Below are 17,437 nucleotides of genomic sequence, written 5' to 3'. Positions count from 1 at the left end.
CCCTCTCCTCCTTCCACTCCTCCGATCTGGCGCCGCCAAACCCTAACGCCCTGCCCTGGCCCCGGCTCCCACGGCAGGGAAGGAGGAACGCCGCCAGCCATCCTCCCCGTCCATCGCCGCCACGCCATCGCTGGCACCTACCCGAGGCGTGGGTGCTGCGGGTCAACCACGTCGGGGAGATGGGCGCCACGTAGTGGTCGCCGGATCCGTGTGTTGGATCCGCTGCTCCTCCCGCCCCGCCGCCCACGACCCCCTCTCCCGCAACTCCGGCCAGCCGCCGTCGAGAGGTCAACTCTGGCCGCCTCCACCACCACCCATTGGCAGGAGCGCACCTCCCCCTCCCCCGCTACTCCTCCTCTATCACGTGTTCATCACTGGGAGGAGCAACGGATCTGCCCGGTGGCGTCGCCGTCGGCTGAAGGAGTGGCGGACCATGGTCCTCGAGTTACTGCACCTCCGGGAAGAAGACGACATGAGGTGAGCAGCTTCCAATCCGCCATGCGAAGCCACCACTGAGTGCCCTCACCACTTTCCCCATCCCCCCTCTCCTTCTCGCACGGATTTACCAGTTCGTCTGCTCGTGATTTGATATGTTGATTTTGTCATTTGCAGGGGGGTTGGATCCTAAGGGGCAGAGATGCAGTCCCCCAGAGTTGTTGGGAAGAAGAAGATGGGTAAGCTCCTATTTCTCTTCTATGTTGATTTAGCAGATGAAAAAATTAGGAAGAGGACTATGTTGGTGCTCTTAGTCTCATGATTTATGCTAATCAGCAGCTAGAGGACAAGTTGCATGATAATTATTTCGTTCTTAGGAAAATATTCGTTGCTGACTTGCTATTGACTCTCAGATTTGCAAGGTCGATCGACATATGCGACAAAGATCCCGTTGTGCACAAGCATACTCCATACATTGTTATCCTCGTGAGGCTTGCAGAAAAATGGGTCGATGCGCGTGATGGTCAGTGACCTTCGGCCAGGCAAGAGAAAAGGGAATTTAAGGTACATGATTTTTTGGGTTTGTTGGCCAAATAACTAAACAAATTTCTAGGATATTCTGATTGTTGACAAAGCTACTGTTTTTGCCAGGACCTAATTCGAGTCGTATGCTTAAACCGCGAGTCATCCAAGAAGTGGTCCAGTTTTACACAGTGCTCCTAATAGTACAATTAAGGAAAAACAGTTAACTCCCTCAATGATTTGGCCCTTGAGTCCCTCTCAATATGGTTTCCCGATGCATAATGGACTACCAAACAATGTTAAGGAGCCGTAGGTAAGCAAGAATTCACAATTAACAGCCCTTGTAGCTGTGATAATATGACGTCATGATAGTTTGGTAAGCAAGAATTCACAATTAACAGTCCTTGTGGCATTCACATACATGTTGGGTTCAGATAGACACATGAAATACCTTGATGCTGACCCTAACAAGCCCAACTAGACCATATGAACGTGCAGCAACCAAGACGGTATTTGCACTTCTGCAGATACTATCTAATTTCGATACATAACTCTCTGGAAGCTGCAGTGGTGAAAATTTGGTGTACTTCATATAGATGTTCTTCTAGAATGTGCATTTTAGGATCAAGCATTTTCTTGATTTTCATATTGAAGATCAAGCATTTTCTTGATTTTCTTAATATGGAGCTTTGACCATCTCTTTGGTGACCAGTTTGGATAATTTTAGTTATAGCACCCACGCAAGTTTTGTTTCTTTCTGTATATTATCAGTCTTCTCAAAAATTGAAGGATTGGTAAGCCTTTTGGTATTATATATTTTTAGTCCATGTTAGGATATCTATCTATTGTAGGTGAACTGGAGCTTCCACTTTTATCAATGTTGCTTGTGTAAAATATAGACATAGCTTTTCAGGCAATTCTGCTTTGTCATGGAGATGAAAAGTAATTCTTTTGGTGTGGTGAATCAATTGTTTTGCTGGGTGAGATATATCCCTCTCCTTGTTTTCTATTTGTCGGGTTTCATTTGATTGAGGTTTATAAGACAAGATCGCAAGTTGTAGAAAGGATGTACATATATGTACTTTTCTGTATAGGTCTTGCCCTGTGAAATTATGTAGTAGTGTTTGTACTTTTTTTTCTTATATCATGGTGTCGCCTGTGAGTGTTCCCAATAGTGTGGACTAAGTATGCATCAATAGTGTGAATCAATCTACACTTGCATCATGACTGTTTTTTCGCCCTGGGCCTTTTTATTTATGTGATAGAACTTTCTTTAGCAATACACCAATTCAGAATATTCATATATTCTTTTCTTAGTCATTTTCAATTTTTATATGTTGGCGAAGAACTTACTTTAGCAGCATAGTGCTAACAAACTTACTTAGGCTATCAAACAGTGTACAACTAAAGAGAATTCAATTAGCTGGCTTGTTTGTAATCAGTGGTCTAGGTAGGTTGCAAGGAAGAGGGCTTTTGTATCATTCTTCTTTTGATTTTTTGGATCAGTGGTCTAGGTAGATTCCAAAGACGGGGATTTTTGGTGTTGGCTTCTTTGGAATTAGTGGTCTAGCTAGGTTCCATGGAGGAGGGATGTTTGTTTGTATGTTGGATATAAAAGTATCAAGTATCAACTTGATCTACATCTGCTCTTTTGCTTTTACATGTCTCACACGGTCATGTTATGCAACTTTAGAAGAGATTGTAGATCATAAGCTTGCAAGGATAATTGGTTAGTGACTCTTTATCTTTGAGGTTCACCAGGATCACATTGCAGGTATAACCTTCATCTGTTTTTCAAAAACATGCATCTTTATGTTTTCTATAAATATATGTTTGCTGTTTTGTGAGTGTGCTACTGCGCATTGCTTATATATTGCTAGATCTTCTATGATTTAAAGTGAAGATGAGTATGTTCCTTGCATCATAGCGTTTCACCCTTTCCGCTTTAGCAGGATATACTGAGGAGATGCTTTCTTTGACCGTCCGTTAATTATATATTATTTACTCACACTTGATAAATATATATGATATTTTGAGTAAGAATTGAATCTGAACGTGTGCTCTTGTCCAAAAAAGAGAGCATGAAATGATATATTTTACCTATGAATCCTCTTCATGTATAAATAAGCATGAAGATTGTTTTTGATGTCCTCATAACCTGTTATTATAAACCATATATGGTGCTGGAATTAGTGTGCCTTTGAGCAATCAAGGCACCTGTGGGTATCAAGTTGGATCCTCCCTCTTGTCTCTACAATCCTTTTTGATCCTGTGATGCTTGTTGTCGTCTTTGGATGGTCATTCTTGTTGAGTGATAACCAAGGTAGCTCTACTGTATAAACAGATTGATCTGGTGATAAGAGATGACGGGGGTAGGTTATATGATCGAGGAAAGGTGAATCTGAGCCCACTATGCAGTGAAACCTGAACATTTTTATTTGTATCCAAAGTTGTTACATATTTTGTGTTACTGTCTTGGCGCGAGGGTGCCGGTCCCAACATTTACTGTCTAGGATTTAGCTTGTATTGTCGTTTCTGAAAGACCGTAACACAAAAAGGTCTTATTCAACTCCATAATTTTACTGTATGAGACAACCTGTATAATTTTCAGTTTGTAGAGCTCTGTGGTGCCCTGTTTTTGTGTTGTTAAATTTTTCTATTGCTGGTCAGATCCATGTTGTCCTGAATTGTGAAGTACAACTACAAGTCCAAACCTGGACATTTAGAAACCTGGCATTTTTAGAAACTGAACATTCTCAGTTAGTGGCTTAAAACTGCTCCACTAGAGTAGACATTTAACTTAATCAATTCACCATCTATTCAAATACTCCTATTAATTCCATCTGAGGAGTAGACATTTAACATAAGGTAGCCCCATTTTAATTTAAATGTAGTCTATTTTTGTTGTAATAGCCCATTAGAGTGACTTTTTGTTCATGAGCGGATCCTTTTCTTAATGTGTTTGATTCGAGGCGCCTCCTCCCGGGCTCTCTCGTAGGTGAACTGTAGCGACAGCGTGTGCGTGGGGGTCAAGCACGATAGCGCTGATGGGTGCCGTCTCCGTCGACTGGAGAACCGCAGGTCGCGGCTCATGCCGCTGCTCTACTGGGGTCATCAGCCTTTGTACTCGCGTTGCGCGTGCACTCAGGTACTTCATCCCAGGTTCATATGTCACAGATGTCCATGCACACAGCTCTGACCCCCTTTTTTGCTGCTTCATATAGTGAACCAATAGAGTCGTGGATGCAGTGTGAGCGGTAAGCCAGAGCTGCAATTCGTTGAACATGGGGTGCTATTGTGATGATCTCATGCCTCACACTCTATGTGTGTATCTCTCTGTCCTGCTCCCTTTTTGCTATTCATTCATGCCTGTTAGAATTACTAAGTTTTTTCTTGGTTTTGTAGTTGTGTGTTGCTATTAAGAATGATTACCCTTTTTTGTCAGAAAAGAACAATTACCCTGATTAGTTAGGATTTAAATGTCAGAAGTGGATTGCTGTTAAGAATCATTGGACGGACTATTTAAGTTTCACTCATAAGTGTTTACAGTTTATGAATTGAATTCTCTTTTCGCACAAAATATAAACTTTTGTGCATATTAATGCAGGTATTAGTAGTCCATTTCCTTTCTGAATATGAGCTTTGCTATGGATCTTGGGAGCAGGTCATCCTTGGTTTGCTTCCAGACCAGCACGTTTACCATCAGGCGACCAACTTGGATTGGCGTTGTTGTTGCACGTGCATAATTTATTCTCTACTATCCGCTAGCCTGTGATTATTTGATATGCGCATGTGTCACTGGTGGTACATGTGGTACTTTGCGACCTACTTGATTTTTCTTTTGAATGCACATATTCTTTATCTTCTTGAGCTACACGTTTTGGGATGATCTGTGATTAATCCATGTTGAAATGAGAAAGTACGTCATCTGTCTCTCTACATGATTATTTCATATCAAGAGTAAGAGTATATATGTGCTGGTACTTAGTTTGTGCAAAAGCAGCTACATACGGCTATTTGTTGTAATGGCATCAAGATTGACTTTGTGGTAAGAACCGCCTTATTTTATATGGATAAGATTTAGTACTTAGATACATGGGCCAAATGTCTATGCTCATGTGTGCAATCTGATAGAGAGACTAAAAACTTAAGTATATTTGAGTGCTGAGGATTTTTCCTTTTGTTCAGCTAAAATTATTTGGCGGCCATATCTTCCCACATCGCTTTGCTTCTATTGTATATCCATTGGGTTTTGTACAAAACCTTTGTTATACTAGATGCTATTAATAAATAAGTTCTCGCTGATTCGCAGAGAGGTACCCACCATTGAGACTTCTGGGAAACACTGCTCCGACCGGCTGAAGGTGTCGCCGTCGATGAAAGAGCGCCATGGAGAGGAGAGCTTTCGCCACTTCCTCCACCACGACATTTCAAAGCAGTTGTTGCCTCCCCATCACTCAGTAGCACGAGCAGCGGTGGAAGCAGGACCATGCCGTCTTGGACCAGGTCGCGTCCCCAGAAGTGGACAATGAAGGCCTTTGACAAGTGTGCTCTCTCTCTCTCTCCACCGCTGCTGGATCCAAGTCGCTCGACGAAATGTCGGTGTGTGACACTTCCTCGGATTGTTTTATTTGGTTCTTCATGAGCCCATTAATAAATCTCATGTATAGCACCCCCTGACAGCTATGTTTCCATGAAATGCAAACTGCGGCGGATGACCACACTCCATAGAGACAAGGTATATTCTAAAATATGTGTATGGATCTTGGGTGGTGATTACTCAAGAAGGATAACTCATTTTTTTGTTGTCTAAACAATTTGACAGCGAACACGCTAGGACCGAATTTGCATACACTGCACGCAAAGATTTATTTGGAAACGGTCAACATGGCCAATCAGAAGGAAGGATACATCAGTCTGCGAAATCATTTTGCAATATATCTATGTCCCATGTGTAGTAGCCATCACCAATTCTATTTGTGATCCACAGCTTTCAAATCTCTCTCTATATATAGGGGTCTGACTAAGTCAAATATAATGGTACATCGAGCTAGCTATCTAAGTTACTATCTTATCTAAGATGTAATTGATGTTTTCTTTTGCCCAGCAGTATGTATTTCAATGGATTAACTACTGTGTTAGTCATGTTTCAATGGATTAACTATTGTGTTTGTCATGTAAAACTATGTGTCCTATGACATGTGACTTTCTATGCACCTGTAATCTCACTGCCACTGGCTCTACTCTTCTACACTGAACTTCATGTCCTGTTGCTCTTGAACAAGCTAAAATACTTCTGTTTTATCATGGGCATGAAATCAAATTATCTGAGCGCCATGGCACTCTTAGTGATAATAAATTTAATAACATACGCTTAACGTGAATTACTACTATTTAGCATTACCTGCTTGATCAAAACGTTGACACCGGCACCCTTGCGCCAAGGCGCGATTCCGATCTAGTGTTACATTATTGGTGGACCAAGCACCCATCTTTACTGCAGAAGAAATAACACCGACAAGTGGGCCATATAAAAAATTAAAACACGTGACCACTCCGTCGATTCCCATAGAGACCTGGACTCCAGCGAAAAGTCCAAAACGAAAACCTTCCCCCGCGCCATATGCCCCTGCCCTCCCGCCGCTTCCGGATCCGAACCCTCGCGGCTCCGTTCCATCCGCCGTCCAATCTCGCGCATCCGACGGCCTAAACCAGCGATCCGCGTGATCGCCGCCCATTGGCTGCCGCCCCGTCCCCACCTTCCTATATATTCCCCCCCGGCGCTGAACGAAACCTCCCACCTGCGTCTCTCTCGCCTCCACCGCCTCCTGTCCCCTCGCGCGTTCCGCCTCCCAGTTGCGGCTCCCGTCGTTCCCCTCCTCGGTTGCTGAGATGGCCGGTCGTGGGAAGGCAATCGGCGCCGGCGCGGCCAAGAAGGCGACGTCCAGGAGCTCCAAGGCTGGGCTGCAGTTCCCCGTGGGAAGGATCGCAAGGTTCCTCAAGGCCGGCAAGTACGCCGAGCGCGTCGGCGCCGGCGCCCCCGTCTACCTCGCCGCCGTCCTTGAGTACCTCGCCGCTGAGGTGCGTTTCTCGCGGGTCTCATCCTTGCCCCGGTTCTCTCGGTATTCTATTCCTTGATCCGGTTCGGTCGTTGGTTCCGACAAATCGGGCTATTCTTAGATCTGTTTAGAACCGTGCCGTCTGTTAATAGCAATGCGTCGAAATCGGAGTTATTTTCTTGTCCAAATTCGTCAAGATAAGGTTTCTAGGGTGTGGAATCGATGTGCTTTCCTATGTATCCATTGCATTGGTGGCTGCTTGTTCTAATCTGGTCGTCCTCCCCCTTTGACCCAGGTCTTGGAGCTGGCCGGAAACGCCGCCAGGGACAACAAGAAGACACGTATCGTGCCCCGCCACATCCAGCTCGCCGTGCGCAATGACGAGGAGCTGACCAAGTTGCTTGGCGGCGCCACCATCGCCAGCGGCGGTGTGATGCCCAACATCCACCAGCACCTCCTCCCCAAGAAGGCCTCTTCCTCCAAGGCGTCCACCGTCGATGACGACGACAACTGAGGCCCTGACCTGTTCCTCGCTGCCACCGCCTGCACCATGGATTAAATTTGCATCACAAAAGACGAAGGAGTTTCTTGTTCGTACTCGTAGGATTTAGTGTCTTGGTTTTCAGGAGAGTCCCGGATGGCTTGGTATTAGGAAAATTTCTAGTTTGGTGGTCGGATTAGTTGCTTTCATCCCATGGCTGTGAATATGGCAAACAAATTTTCGGGTGTTTAAACTCAGATGTAAGGCTGCTTGATCCTGTCCGGTTTCTATGGCTGAAGAAATTGAAAGGAACTCAACTTTAAGCTTACTACCAAATTTGTAGCTCCTCCTTCTAATCGTACCGTTTATTTGTTTTGCCTGAAGGATCCATGGTGATAGGTTATGTAAACGTTATAGGTTTTTTACATCGTGCTTTAGGAAATTTGGTATTTCTTGTCGTGCTGTACGAATGATATCTACCAAGATCCATCCCCCTTTCTTGGCTATGCAGGCTGGAATTATTGAAGAACGTGCTGTTAAGCAATCACGAAACTGACTATTTAACTGGACTTACAAGTGCTCCACGGATTCCATTATGCAACGTTATATTTTCACAAACTTGATTTCAAATTATTATCCTTGCATCCCACAACGATCGTTGCATATGCTTGCTTTAGACAACCATCTGTAGAACGAAGTGACTAGTCGCTGCGATCCTTGGCAGTGGAGGTAGATGCATGACGGACGAAGTGCGAGCGCATGGCATACTGCGTGTGTCTGAGCCAAAAATCGAGTAATCGACGGCTCAGGTGTAGCGTCGACGCGACCGCTCTTCCCTCGACGTGTATCTTATTCCACCGGCTCAATGTGTATAGGAAATCAGTTTTGCTAAAGTAGTATTGCACATCTAATTTCTATGTCATTGATCTTGTGTTGTAATTCGTGTGGATATTTTTTTCCTTATCTCTCTATGCTTGATTCACCCACTTAAATGTGCAATAACTAGAACTCATTTAGATGTGCGCTGGAAGAGAGAATGTGCTGTGGCATTCTAGGAACCAGTGTTTGACACGAGAAAAATCTATTAATGCACTTCCTGAGATGGGAAAGAGCGGGAGTTTGATTTCTCTCATGCGTCGGGGAAAAGAAAAATGCCGGCATGCCAGTGTACCTTAATACACAAAAAAAAAATGATACGGGAACAAATATTTCATTTATCTCTTTTGATGAACAAAATTATAAGATCCCATAGAAAATTGGTTGCGCTCCGTGGCCTACTAGCGCGTCCTGACTGACTATGGCGATGTGCGGTCTCTTGGTTCCCGGGGCCTCGAAAAGTTTCCGGTTAATTACTCACGTGGGTTGCTACGCGAGATACCTCCAATTAAGCCGTGTGGTTGTCTTCGTCGTCTTCGCTTCGCGTTTTCCATGCATGATGATGATGGTGTGTGGTGTGAGCAGCGACAAAGCCCGTGTCCTCGTTGGTACATGTGCCGCTCAAAACATGGCTTCGTGCTAGCCATGCTCGCCCTTGCCATCGCGCCTTGTCGGTCTTGACGGCGTTGATGTAGTTGGTGTGGGAGTACCACGAGTCCTGCTTGGTTCGGACTTCTTGACGATATAGTGGTTTCGTCGGGGTACGCATGGGGTTCGCCTCGCAGAAGTATCCTTATGGAGATCGGCGTCGGTGTAAAACCAACGCTCGCTCGTATCAGCATATCCGGTGTGGTTGGCACCTCGTCTTGGCTGGACGCCGATTATTCGGCGGTCCACCAAGACAAAGGGTGCCACCTCACATGGCCATAGAAAGGTGACATCGTAGAGGCCATATCGCCTTGGGCTGATGCTACACCAAGAGTGACCTGAACGCCGACGACGCCATGGGTCTGTACACAAAATGACCTGTTTGCCGTGATGGGTGCGCCTCACTTGATTGGATGCCGAGTCTACGGCAGTCCGTTTTGTCAAGGATGCTGCCTGAGATGCTCGTGGGAGATGATGTTGTAGAGCTCACGTCGCCTTGGGTGGGTGCTATACCGAGAAGGGGACCTGTACACCGGCGACGCCGTGGACCTGTACACCAATGACTTGTGCGTCGTGATGGGTGCGTATCACTTGATTGAACGCCAAGTCTATGGCAGTCCGTTTTGTCAAGGACGCCGCCCGGCGAACTCGTGAAGAGATGTTGCAGAGGTTTCGTCGCCTTGGGTGGGTGATACACCGAATGGGGACCCGTACATCGGCGACGCCGTGGACCTGTACGCCGAGACCTGTACACCGATGACCTGTGCGCCCTGATGGTGCGTCTTACTTGATTGAACGCCAAGTTTATGGCAGTCTATTTTATCAAGGACGTCGCCCGTCGAGCTCGTGGGGAGATGTTGTAGAGGTTGTGTCACCTTGTATTAGCTAAATGCCGTCTGGTTGGTCTGCCAAGACAAGGGCACTGGCTCACGTGATCTACAAAAGGTGGCGTCGTAGAGGCTGCCTTGGCAGGTGCTACATCAAAGGGTGACCTGTACGCCGAGGAAGCCATGGACCTGTACACCGAGACCTATATGTCGAGGACCTGTCCGCCATGGTGGGTGCCTTGTCTCTGCTAAACGCCGTACTCGGTAGTTTGCTGAGACAAGTATCACGCCGAGACCTGTACGCCAAGGACCTGTTCGCCATGGTGGGTGCGCCTTCATGGGTGGGACCGGTCTCGGGCTGCATCGTCGTGAGCATCAGTTCTGCCATGTCGTCTCCTCTGGGAATCAAGACACCAGACATGTGCACCATGATCAGAGCACCATGGAACTGTGCACCGGAAAGACCTGTTCGTCATGGACCTGTCTCGGGCTACATCGTCGCGAGCTCCAGCTCTGCCATGTCGTCTCCTCCGGGAAGCAAGACGCGAGATCTGTTCGGTGCGTCATGGACCTGTGCACCGATGACCTGTTCGCCGAGGACCTGTGCATTGGAGACCTGTTCGCCATGACCTGTGCGTTGTGACCTGCTCATCGGGGACATGTAGACCGCCCTGGTAGATACCCAGAGCTAGCGGTTGGGCTACGTTGTTCGCGAGCTCTGGCTGCTTCTGAGTCATCTCCAAACAGGAGTGTGATGCCTGAAGATGAAGGGATTGTTGTAGGCAATCTTCGACGATGTTGGTGTAGTCTTCTAGACCGGCGAAGTAGTCTCTGGCGGTGGTCGCTGGCGGTGGTCGATGTGTGGACACCTCCTTGTTCTAGCATGCATCCATGTGTGCGAGGGTGTCGCCGCTCTCCCCTGGAATCCTGGGCTCCTCTCCACCGGATGCGTCGTCCGCCGCCTCCGGGTGCGAGATGACTCCGTCCTAGGGCCACCCCGGGTCCGTCTCCTTTTCTGCGTGGTTTCTCCTTGGTTGTGTGTATCATGCAAATACAAAGAGGTATCTGACCTGAGATAAGCTATTGGTAATTAGTGCACGCCATCCTCCATGGGTGTTTTCCTTCATGCATGCTCTGCCCCGTCGCAACCCCCGCCGGACAGGGCCAAGCAGCGTGCTTGATGCCTAGCGAGTGCGCCGCTACCGTGGGCGCGTCGTCTGCGGTCGGTACGTCATCCGCAACCGCCAGGTACATGGCGACCTTGTCTTCAAACCTGCCCGTACATGCTCTCCATCATGTGTGTTAGACTATGTATAGCTTCTGTACCTATGTACGTATATGGTACATATTGTAACACAACCATTATATATAATGAGATAAGCCACCCCTAGAGGGTTGTGCTGGTTCCCTAAAACTTATTGTCTTACATGGTATCACGCTAGGTTACGATCGCTTCCGCTTCTAAACCCTAATACCCGCACCGCCGCCGCAGCCGCCGCCGCCGCCGCGCCACCGGTCGCGCCGCCGCCATGTCGAGCGCCGCCACCATCGGTTCCACTGCTGCGGGCTTCCTCCCGGCCTCTCTTGCGGCTCTGCTCAACCTCCCGCTCGATGCCGTCTCTGTTCCGGCTCCGATCGGGACAAGGAGCATCGGCTCCGTCTTCTCCACGCCGCCGGCGCCCTCGCTTGGGCGTGACCTCGTGGTCCACACCGCGGCGCCGCCGTCCGCTGTGGACTCCGCAGGCGTCGTCCCGCCGCTCCTGCCGCAAGTGGATCACACTGCCCCGCTGGCGGGGTTGGCGGCGTCCGCCCCGGCCGCGGGCCTTGCGGCGTCCGCACCGGCCGCGAGCTTTGCGGCGCCCGCCCTGGCTGCGGTCCCGCCTCCTCCCGCATCGGCTTCGATGCCTCCGACTGCCTCCATGGTGTTTGCACCCCAGGCAGCCTCCTCGATGGGATTGTCTTCGCCGCCGCCGTTTCACTTCGGTCATCTCATCACCATCAAGCTCTCCGCCGACAACTACATCTTCTGGCGTGCGCAGGTTCTCCCGCTCTTGGGGAGTCACTACCTGCTAGGCTACGTCGACGGATCGCTTCCCTGCCCACCCGCGCTGGTAGACAGCGTGCACGGTCCGGTCTACAATCCGGCCCATCGCGTCTGGACGGGGCAGGACCAAGCGAACCTCTCCTCCATCCAGGGGTCGCTCTCGCCGGCAGTTGCCGGCCTTGTTGTCTTCGCGAAGACGTCTCATGAGGCCTGGACCATCCTTGAGCGCACCTTTGTAGCGCAGTCCCAGGCTCGTGTCTCTGCACTCCGTCGTCAGCTTGGAGAGTGTCAGAAGCTTGACTCCACTGCCACTGAGTTCTACAACAAGGTCAAGGGCCTCGCCGACACATTGGCCTCCATTGGACAGCCCCTCACCGACTCCGAGTTCAACTCGTTTATTGTCAATGGTCTTGATGAGGAGTATGATGCCTTAGTCGAGATCATCAACGAGCGGGGCAACTCGACACCCATGCTGGCACACGAGGTTTTCTCTCGGCTCCTTCTCACCGAGCAACGGGTCGAGACTCGCCGCACCAGGGGCACTGGCTCCCTCTCGGCCAACGCCGCCACCAAGGGTGGCCGCTCTTCTTCATCACCTCGGTCTCCCTTGGGGCTGCCACCGTCGCCCGCCTCGGCCCCCCCACCTACTGCGACCTTACCGGGGGCTGGCGGTCCACGTGTGTGTCAGCTTTGTGGCCGCGATGGGCACTGGGCCTCCAAGTGTCATAAGCGCTTCCAGCGAAGCTTCCTTGGTCTTGGCAATGACGGCAAAGATACACGCAACAATGCCCGTCAGGTCGCCATGGCTGATCGTCCCGTGCCGCAGAAGCAACAGGGACACACTCAGTCCTACTCCATCGATCCACACTGGTACATGGACTCTGGGGCGACAGAGCATCTAACCAGCGAGATGGGGAAGCTTCACACTCGTGAACCCTATCATGGCTCCGACAAGATCCACACCGCCAATGGAGCAGGTATGCACATCTCTCATATTGGTCAAGCATCTCTTCTCACTAGACATGCCAATAGGAGTCTTCAGCTTCGCAATGTTCTTCGAGTTCCATCTGTGACCCGTAATCTTCTTTCAGTTCCTAAACTCACACGTGATAATAATGTGCTTTGTGAATTTCACCCTTTTGATCTTTTTATTAAGGATCGGGGCACGAGGGACATTCTTCTTAGTGGGCGGTTGTGCCAGGGCCTCTACCGCCTGGAGCATCCTGGTGTCGCTCGTGTTTTCAGTGGAGTTCGGGTCTCTCCGTCACAGTGGCATGCTCGTCTTGGTCACCCGGCCACACCTATTGTCCGTCATATTTTGCGTCGTCATGAGCTTCCTAGTTTGTCTAGTCATAAAGATGTAGCAGTGTGTGATGCTTGTCAGCAGGGGAAGAGTCATCAACTTCCTTTTTCGGAGTCCAGTCGTGAGGTGAAACATCCTTTAGAACTTGTGTTTTCAGATGTATGGGGTCCTGCTCAGACTTCTGTCAGTGGTCATAATTACTATATCAGTTTCGTTGATGCTTATAGTCGCTTTACCTGGCTTTACCTTATTAAACGCAAATCTGATGTGTTTGATATTTTTGTTCAGTTTCAAAAACATGTTGAACGTCTTCTCAAGCACAAAATTATTCATGTCCAGTCAGACTAGGGGGGCGAGTATCGCAACCTCAACTCTTTCTTTCAGTCGCTTGGGATAGCTCATCATTTAGCATGTCCACATACACATCAGCAGAATGGTTCAGTCGAACGTAAGCATCGTCATATTGTTGAAGCCGGTCTTACTCTTTTGGCCCATGCATCTGTTCCGTTTCGGTTTTGGAGTGATGCTTTCACCACTGCATGCTTTCTCATCAACCGTACTCCTACTCGTGTTTTAAACATGAAGACTCCCATTGAGGTTCTCCTTAATGAACAACCTGATTATACCTTTCTCAAGGTATTTGGGTGTGCTTGCTGGCCGCATCTTCGTCCATATAACAAGTGCAAGCTTGAGTTTCGTTCTAAGAAGTGTGTTTTTCTTGGCTATAGCTCTCTTCATAAAGGTTACAAATGTCTTCATGTTCCCACTAATCGTGTCTATATATCTCGGGACGTCGTGTTTGATGAGCATGTTTTTCCCTTTGCCAACCTTCCTGTGTCCACTGTCGAACCACCATCCCTGCATTCATCCTCTGTTGCTTCTGACCAATTTGATGATGTTGCATACTCTCCTTTGCTGTTACCTAACCATGGTGCAGGAACCGGACGTGGAGCTCGTTTGGAGCTGTTGGAGGATTCACCATCATCATCGTCGTCTTCTGGTGGGCACGTCGATCGCCCTATGTTGCATGGCATCGATTCGCGTGCCCATGCATGGTCACCCGACGAGCCCGTCGCGCCGAGCATCTCCACTGCTCGGTCCGTTTCGCCAGCGGCCGCCGAGTCGCCCGCGGCTCGGCCCGTCACGCCGTCTTCGCCTGCGGCTCGGCCCGTCACGCCGTCTTCGCCCGCGGCTCGGGTCCTCACGTCGCCTTCATCAGCGGATCGGCCCGCGACACCGGCCGCGCCATGACCCACTATGCCGAGCTCGCCATCGGCCAGGTCTGTGATGCCGGAGTCGCCAGCTGCTTCGTCTGCTCTGCCGGTTTCGCCGGTGGGTCGGCCTTCTTCGCCAACCGAGTCCGAGGCTACCGTGACTGGCTCCTCGTCACCGGCTGACTCGTCAACGTCGCCGTCCTCCAGCCCGTTGCAGGCTGCTCCGTCGACCTCGGTGGTTCCTGTGTCCCGACCACATACACGCAGTCGCAGTGGCATTTTCAAACCTAAGGAACGTAAGGATGGTACGGTTGCTTGGTTGGCTGCTTGTTTGGCTGCTGCTGTTGCGGATCCATCTTCTGAGCCTCGCTCATATCAGGCTGCCCTGTGCATTCCACATTGGTGAGAGGCTATGGAGCAGGAGTTTCATGCTCTTCTTCGTAACAAGACATGGACTCTCGTTCCTCCACCACCATGGGTAAATGTTATTGACGCAAAATGGGTATTCAAAGTGAAGAAGCATTCGGATGGATCTATTGAGCGTTACAAAGCGCGACTTGTTGCTCGCGGTTTTCGGCAGCGTCATGGTCTTGACTATGAGGACACCTTCAGTCCTGTCGTCAAGCCTACCACTATTCGGCTTCTTCTCTCCATTGCTGTTTCTCGTGGTTGGTCACTTCGTCAACTTGATGTGCAGAATGCTTTTCTACATGGATTTTTGGAGGAAGAGGTTTATATGAAACAGCCGCCTGGTTTCTCTGATCCTGATCGTCCTGACTATATCTGTCGTATTTCCAAAGCACTATATGGTTTGAAGCAAGCTCCTCGTGCCTGGCATGCCCGCCTTGCCTCTGCCCTTCGTGCTCATGGGTTTGTGCCGTCTACTGCTGACACTTCGTTATTTCTTCTACAGAAGCCAGAAGTCACTATGTATCTTTTGGTATATGTCGATGATATTATCCTTGTCAGCTCTTCTCAGTATGCTGCTGATGCTCTTGTCTGCTCTCTTGGTGCTGATTTTGCGGTCAAAGATCTTGGGAAGCTTCACTACTTTCTTGGAGTTGAGGTCACTTCTCGTGCTACTGGTCTTGTCCTTACGCAGAAGAAGTACTCCTTGGAGTTGTTACAGAGAGCTGGCATGCTGAAGTGCAAACCGACCACCACACCCATGTCATCTACCGACAAGATAACAGCTGTTGATGGTGAGCTTTTGTCTCCTGCGGATGCCACAGAGTATAGGAACATTGTTGGTGGACTTCAGTACTTGACGATCACGAGACCAGATATCTCTTATGCTGTTAACAGGGTTTGTCAGTATCTTCAGGCTCCCAGAGATACTCATTGGGCTGCTGTTAAACGCATTCTTCGTTATGTTCAGTTCACCCTGACATTTGGTATGCATATTCGGCCGACTTCCTCTCGGGTCCTTTCGGCCTTCTCTGATGCAGATTGGGCTGGTAGCCCAGATGACAGGCGATCCACGGGGGGTTATGCAGTATTCTTTGGCTCTAATTTGATCGCCTGGAGTGCTCGGAAACAGGCTACTGTGTCACGTAGCAGTACTGAAGCTGAGTACAAGGCTGTGGCTAATGCTACTGCAGAGATTATTTGGGTGCAGTCTTTGCTTCAGGAGTTGGGTTTGTCTCAACCACAGCCTCCTATTCTTTGGTGTGATAACATCGGTGCTACATACCTTTCTGCAAATCCAGTATTTCATGCCCGAATGAAACACATTGAAGTTTACTATCACTTTGTACGGGAACGTGTATCACAGAAGCAACTCCAGATCAAGTTTATCTCATCTAAGGATCAACTTGCAGACATCTTCACTAAGCCTTTACCGCTGCCACAGTTTGAGGCTTGTAGGCGCAATCTTACCCTTCTCAGTTCTTTAGAAAGTGGCTAAGATTGAGGGAGGGTGTTAGACTATGTATAGCTTCTGTACCTATGTACGTATATGGTACATATTGTAACACAACCATTATATATAATGAGATAAGCCACCCCTAGAGGGTTGTGCTGGTTCCCCAAAACTTATTGTCTTACAATGTGGCTCCTTTCTCTTGCTCGACGCTGCCATCTCGGCGCGTCTCCTTCTGTCCCCTTGTGCACGAGCCGTGGTCCCGTATTTATATACCCAGAGGATGGCCAGTACACGGCCTCATCTTGATCAGCAAGATTTGAACTTTCCATCTTAAAAAAAGCTTCCTTTCCAGTGCCCAAGTACTTCTTACCATGCACGAACTTACCAAACAAACCTTGTACGTGCTCATGAAAGTTTTACTAGCCAAAAACTCAGCCCGTTGGTGTGTAAGTGCATATTGGACCCAATGCAACACTTTCACGTATTTCATGCCCGCATTCATGGGGGTATTTGGAGAAGTATACGCGCTTGCGGCTGGCCGCAAATACACAAATACGTATGTATATGTGCATGGCATGGTCCAGGACCGTGTGCATGTACACATATTAGCTGCACCTATATTTTATGCATATGTATTTGCTGAGTACGTGGGCATTTGTCATGCGTGCATGTGTCACGGTAATTAAATGTGCCTTTATATTATTATAGCTTGCCTTTGCTCATTTAGCCTGCATCACAACTCATTAAAAAATTATTATTTTATGCAACAATGCACAAAAACTCGTCGAACAAATGCTCCCTCATCGAGTTGAGCTTGATTGTGAAGTAAATCGAGTTTGACTTGATGAGTATGCACTTGCGTTTTGTATGTTGTATGTTGTATCTATTGAAACCAAGAGTATGCACATGTAGTATGTAGTATATAATAATGATTAGGTAGTATATATACTATTTTTAGGTAGTATGTACCATGTTTTGAGTATGCTTTTTTTACGTACAAATGCGTACGTATTTAACAAATATAACAAAACTATGGGCTCATATGCAATTTTTTCATGTAACTTGTTTTGAAATATCTTAGATATAATATATGAACATATTTAAAATAATAAAATAGTATATATAGTACCACATGGTAGTATATGAGAAATGTGGGATAACTAC

At 48.2% G+C, this 17,437-nt stretch overlaps 1 protein-coding gene across 1 annotated transcript; it reads left to right on the top strand.

Annotated features, from left to right (window-relative positions):
- Window positions 1–6,759: 6,759 nt before the first annotated feature.
- Window positions 6,760–7,833, top strand: LOC119363406 (histone H2A.4). The gene is made up of 2 exons (XM_037628753.1): window positions 6,760–7,038; window positions 7,312–7,833. The coding sequence occupies exons 1-2, from the start codon at window positions 6,850–6,852 to the stop codon at window positions 7,528–7,530; spliced, it is 408 nt and encodes a 135-aa protein (XP_037484650.1). The 5' UTR covers window positions 6,760–6,849; the 3' UTR covers window positions 7,531–7,833.
- Window positions 7,834–17,437: the final 9,604 nt, after the last annotated feature.

This window comes from Triticum dicoccoides, chromosome 2B (assembly GCF_002162155.2).
Source record: "Triticum dicoccoides isolate Atlit2015 ecotype Zavitan chromosome 2B, WEW_v2.0, whole genome shotgun sequence".
Classification (NCBI taxonomy): Eukaryota; Viridiplantae; Streptophyta; class Magnoliopsida; order Poales; family Poaceae; genus Triticum; species Triticum dicoccoides.
Note: the sequence above shows the minus strand (reverse complement) of the source record. Positions and strands in the feature narration are given on the sequence as shown.

Coding starts and splice junctions, on each gene's coding strand:
- LOC119363406 (XM_037628753.1), top strand. CDS start 6,850: ATGGCCGGTCGTGGGAAGGCAATCGGCGCCGGCGCGGCCAAGAAGGCG. Junction 7,039..7,311: donor TTGAGTACCTCGCCGCTGAG/GTGCGTTTCTCG, acceptor CCTTTGACCCAG/GTCTTGGAGCTGGCCGGAAA.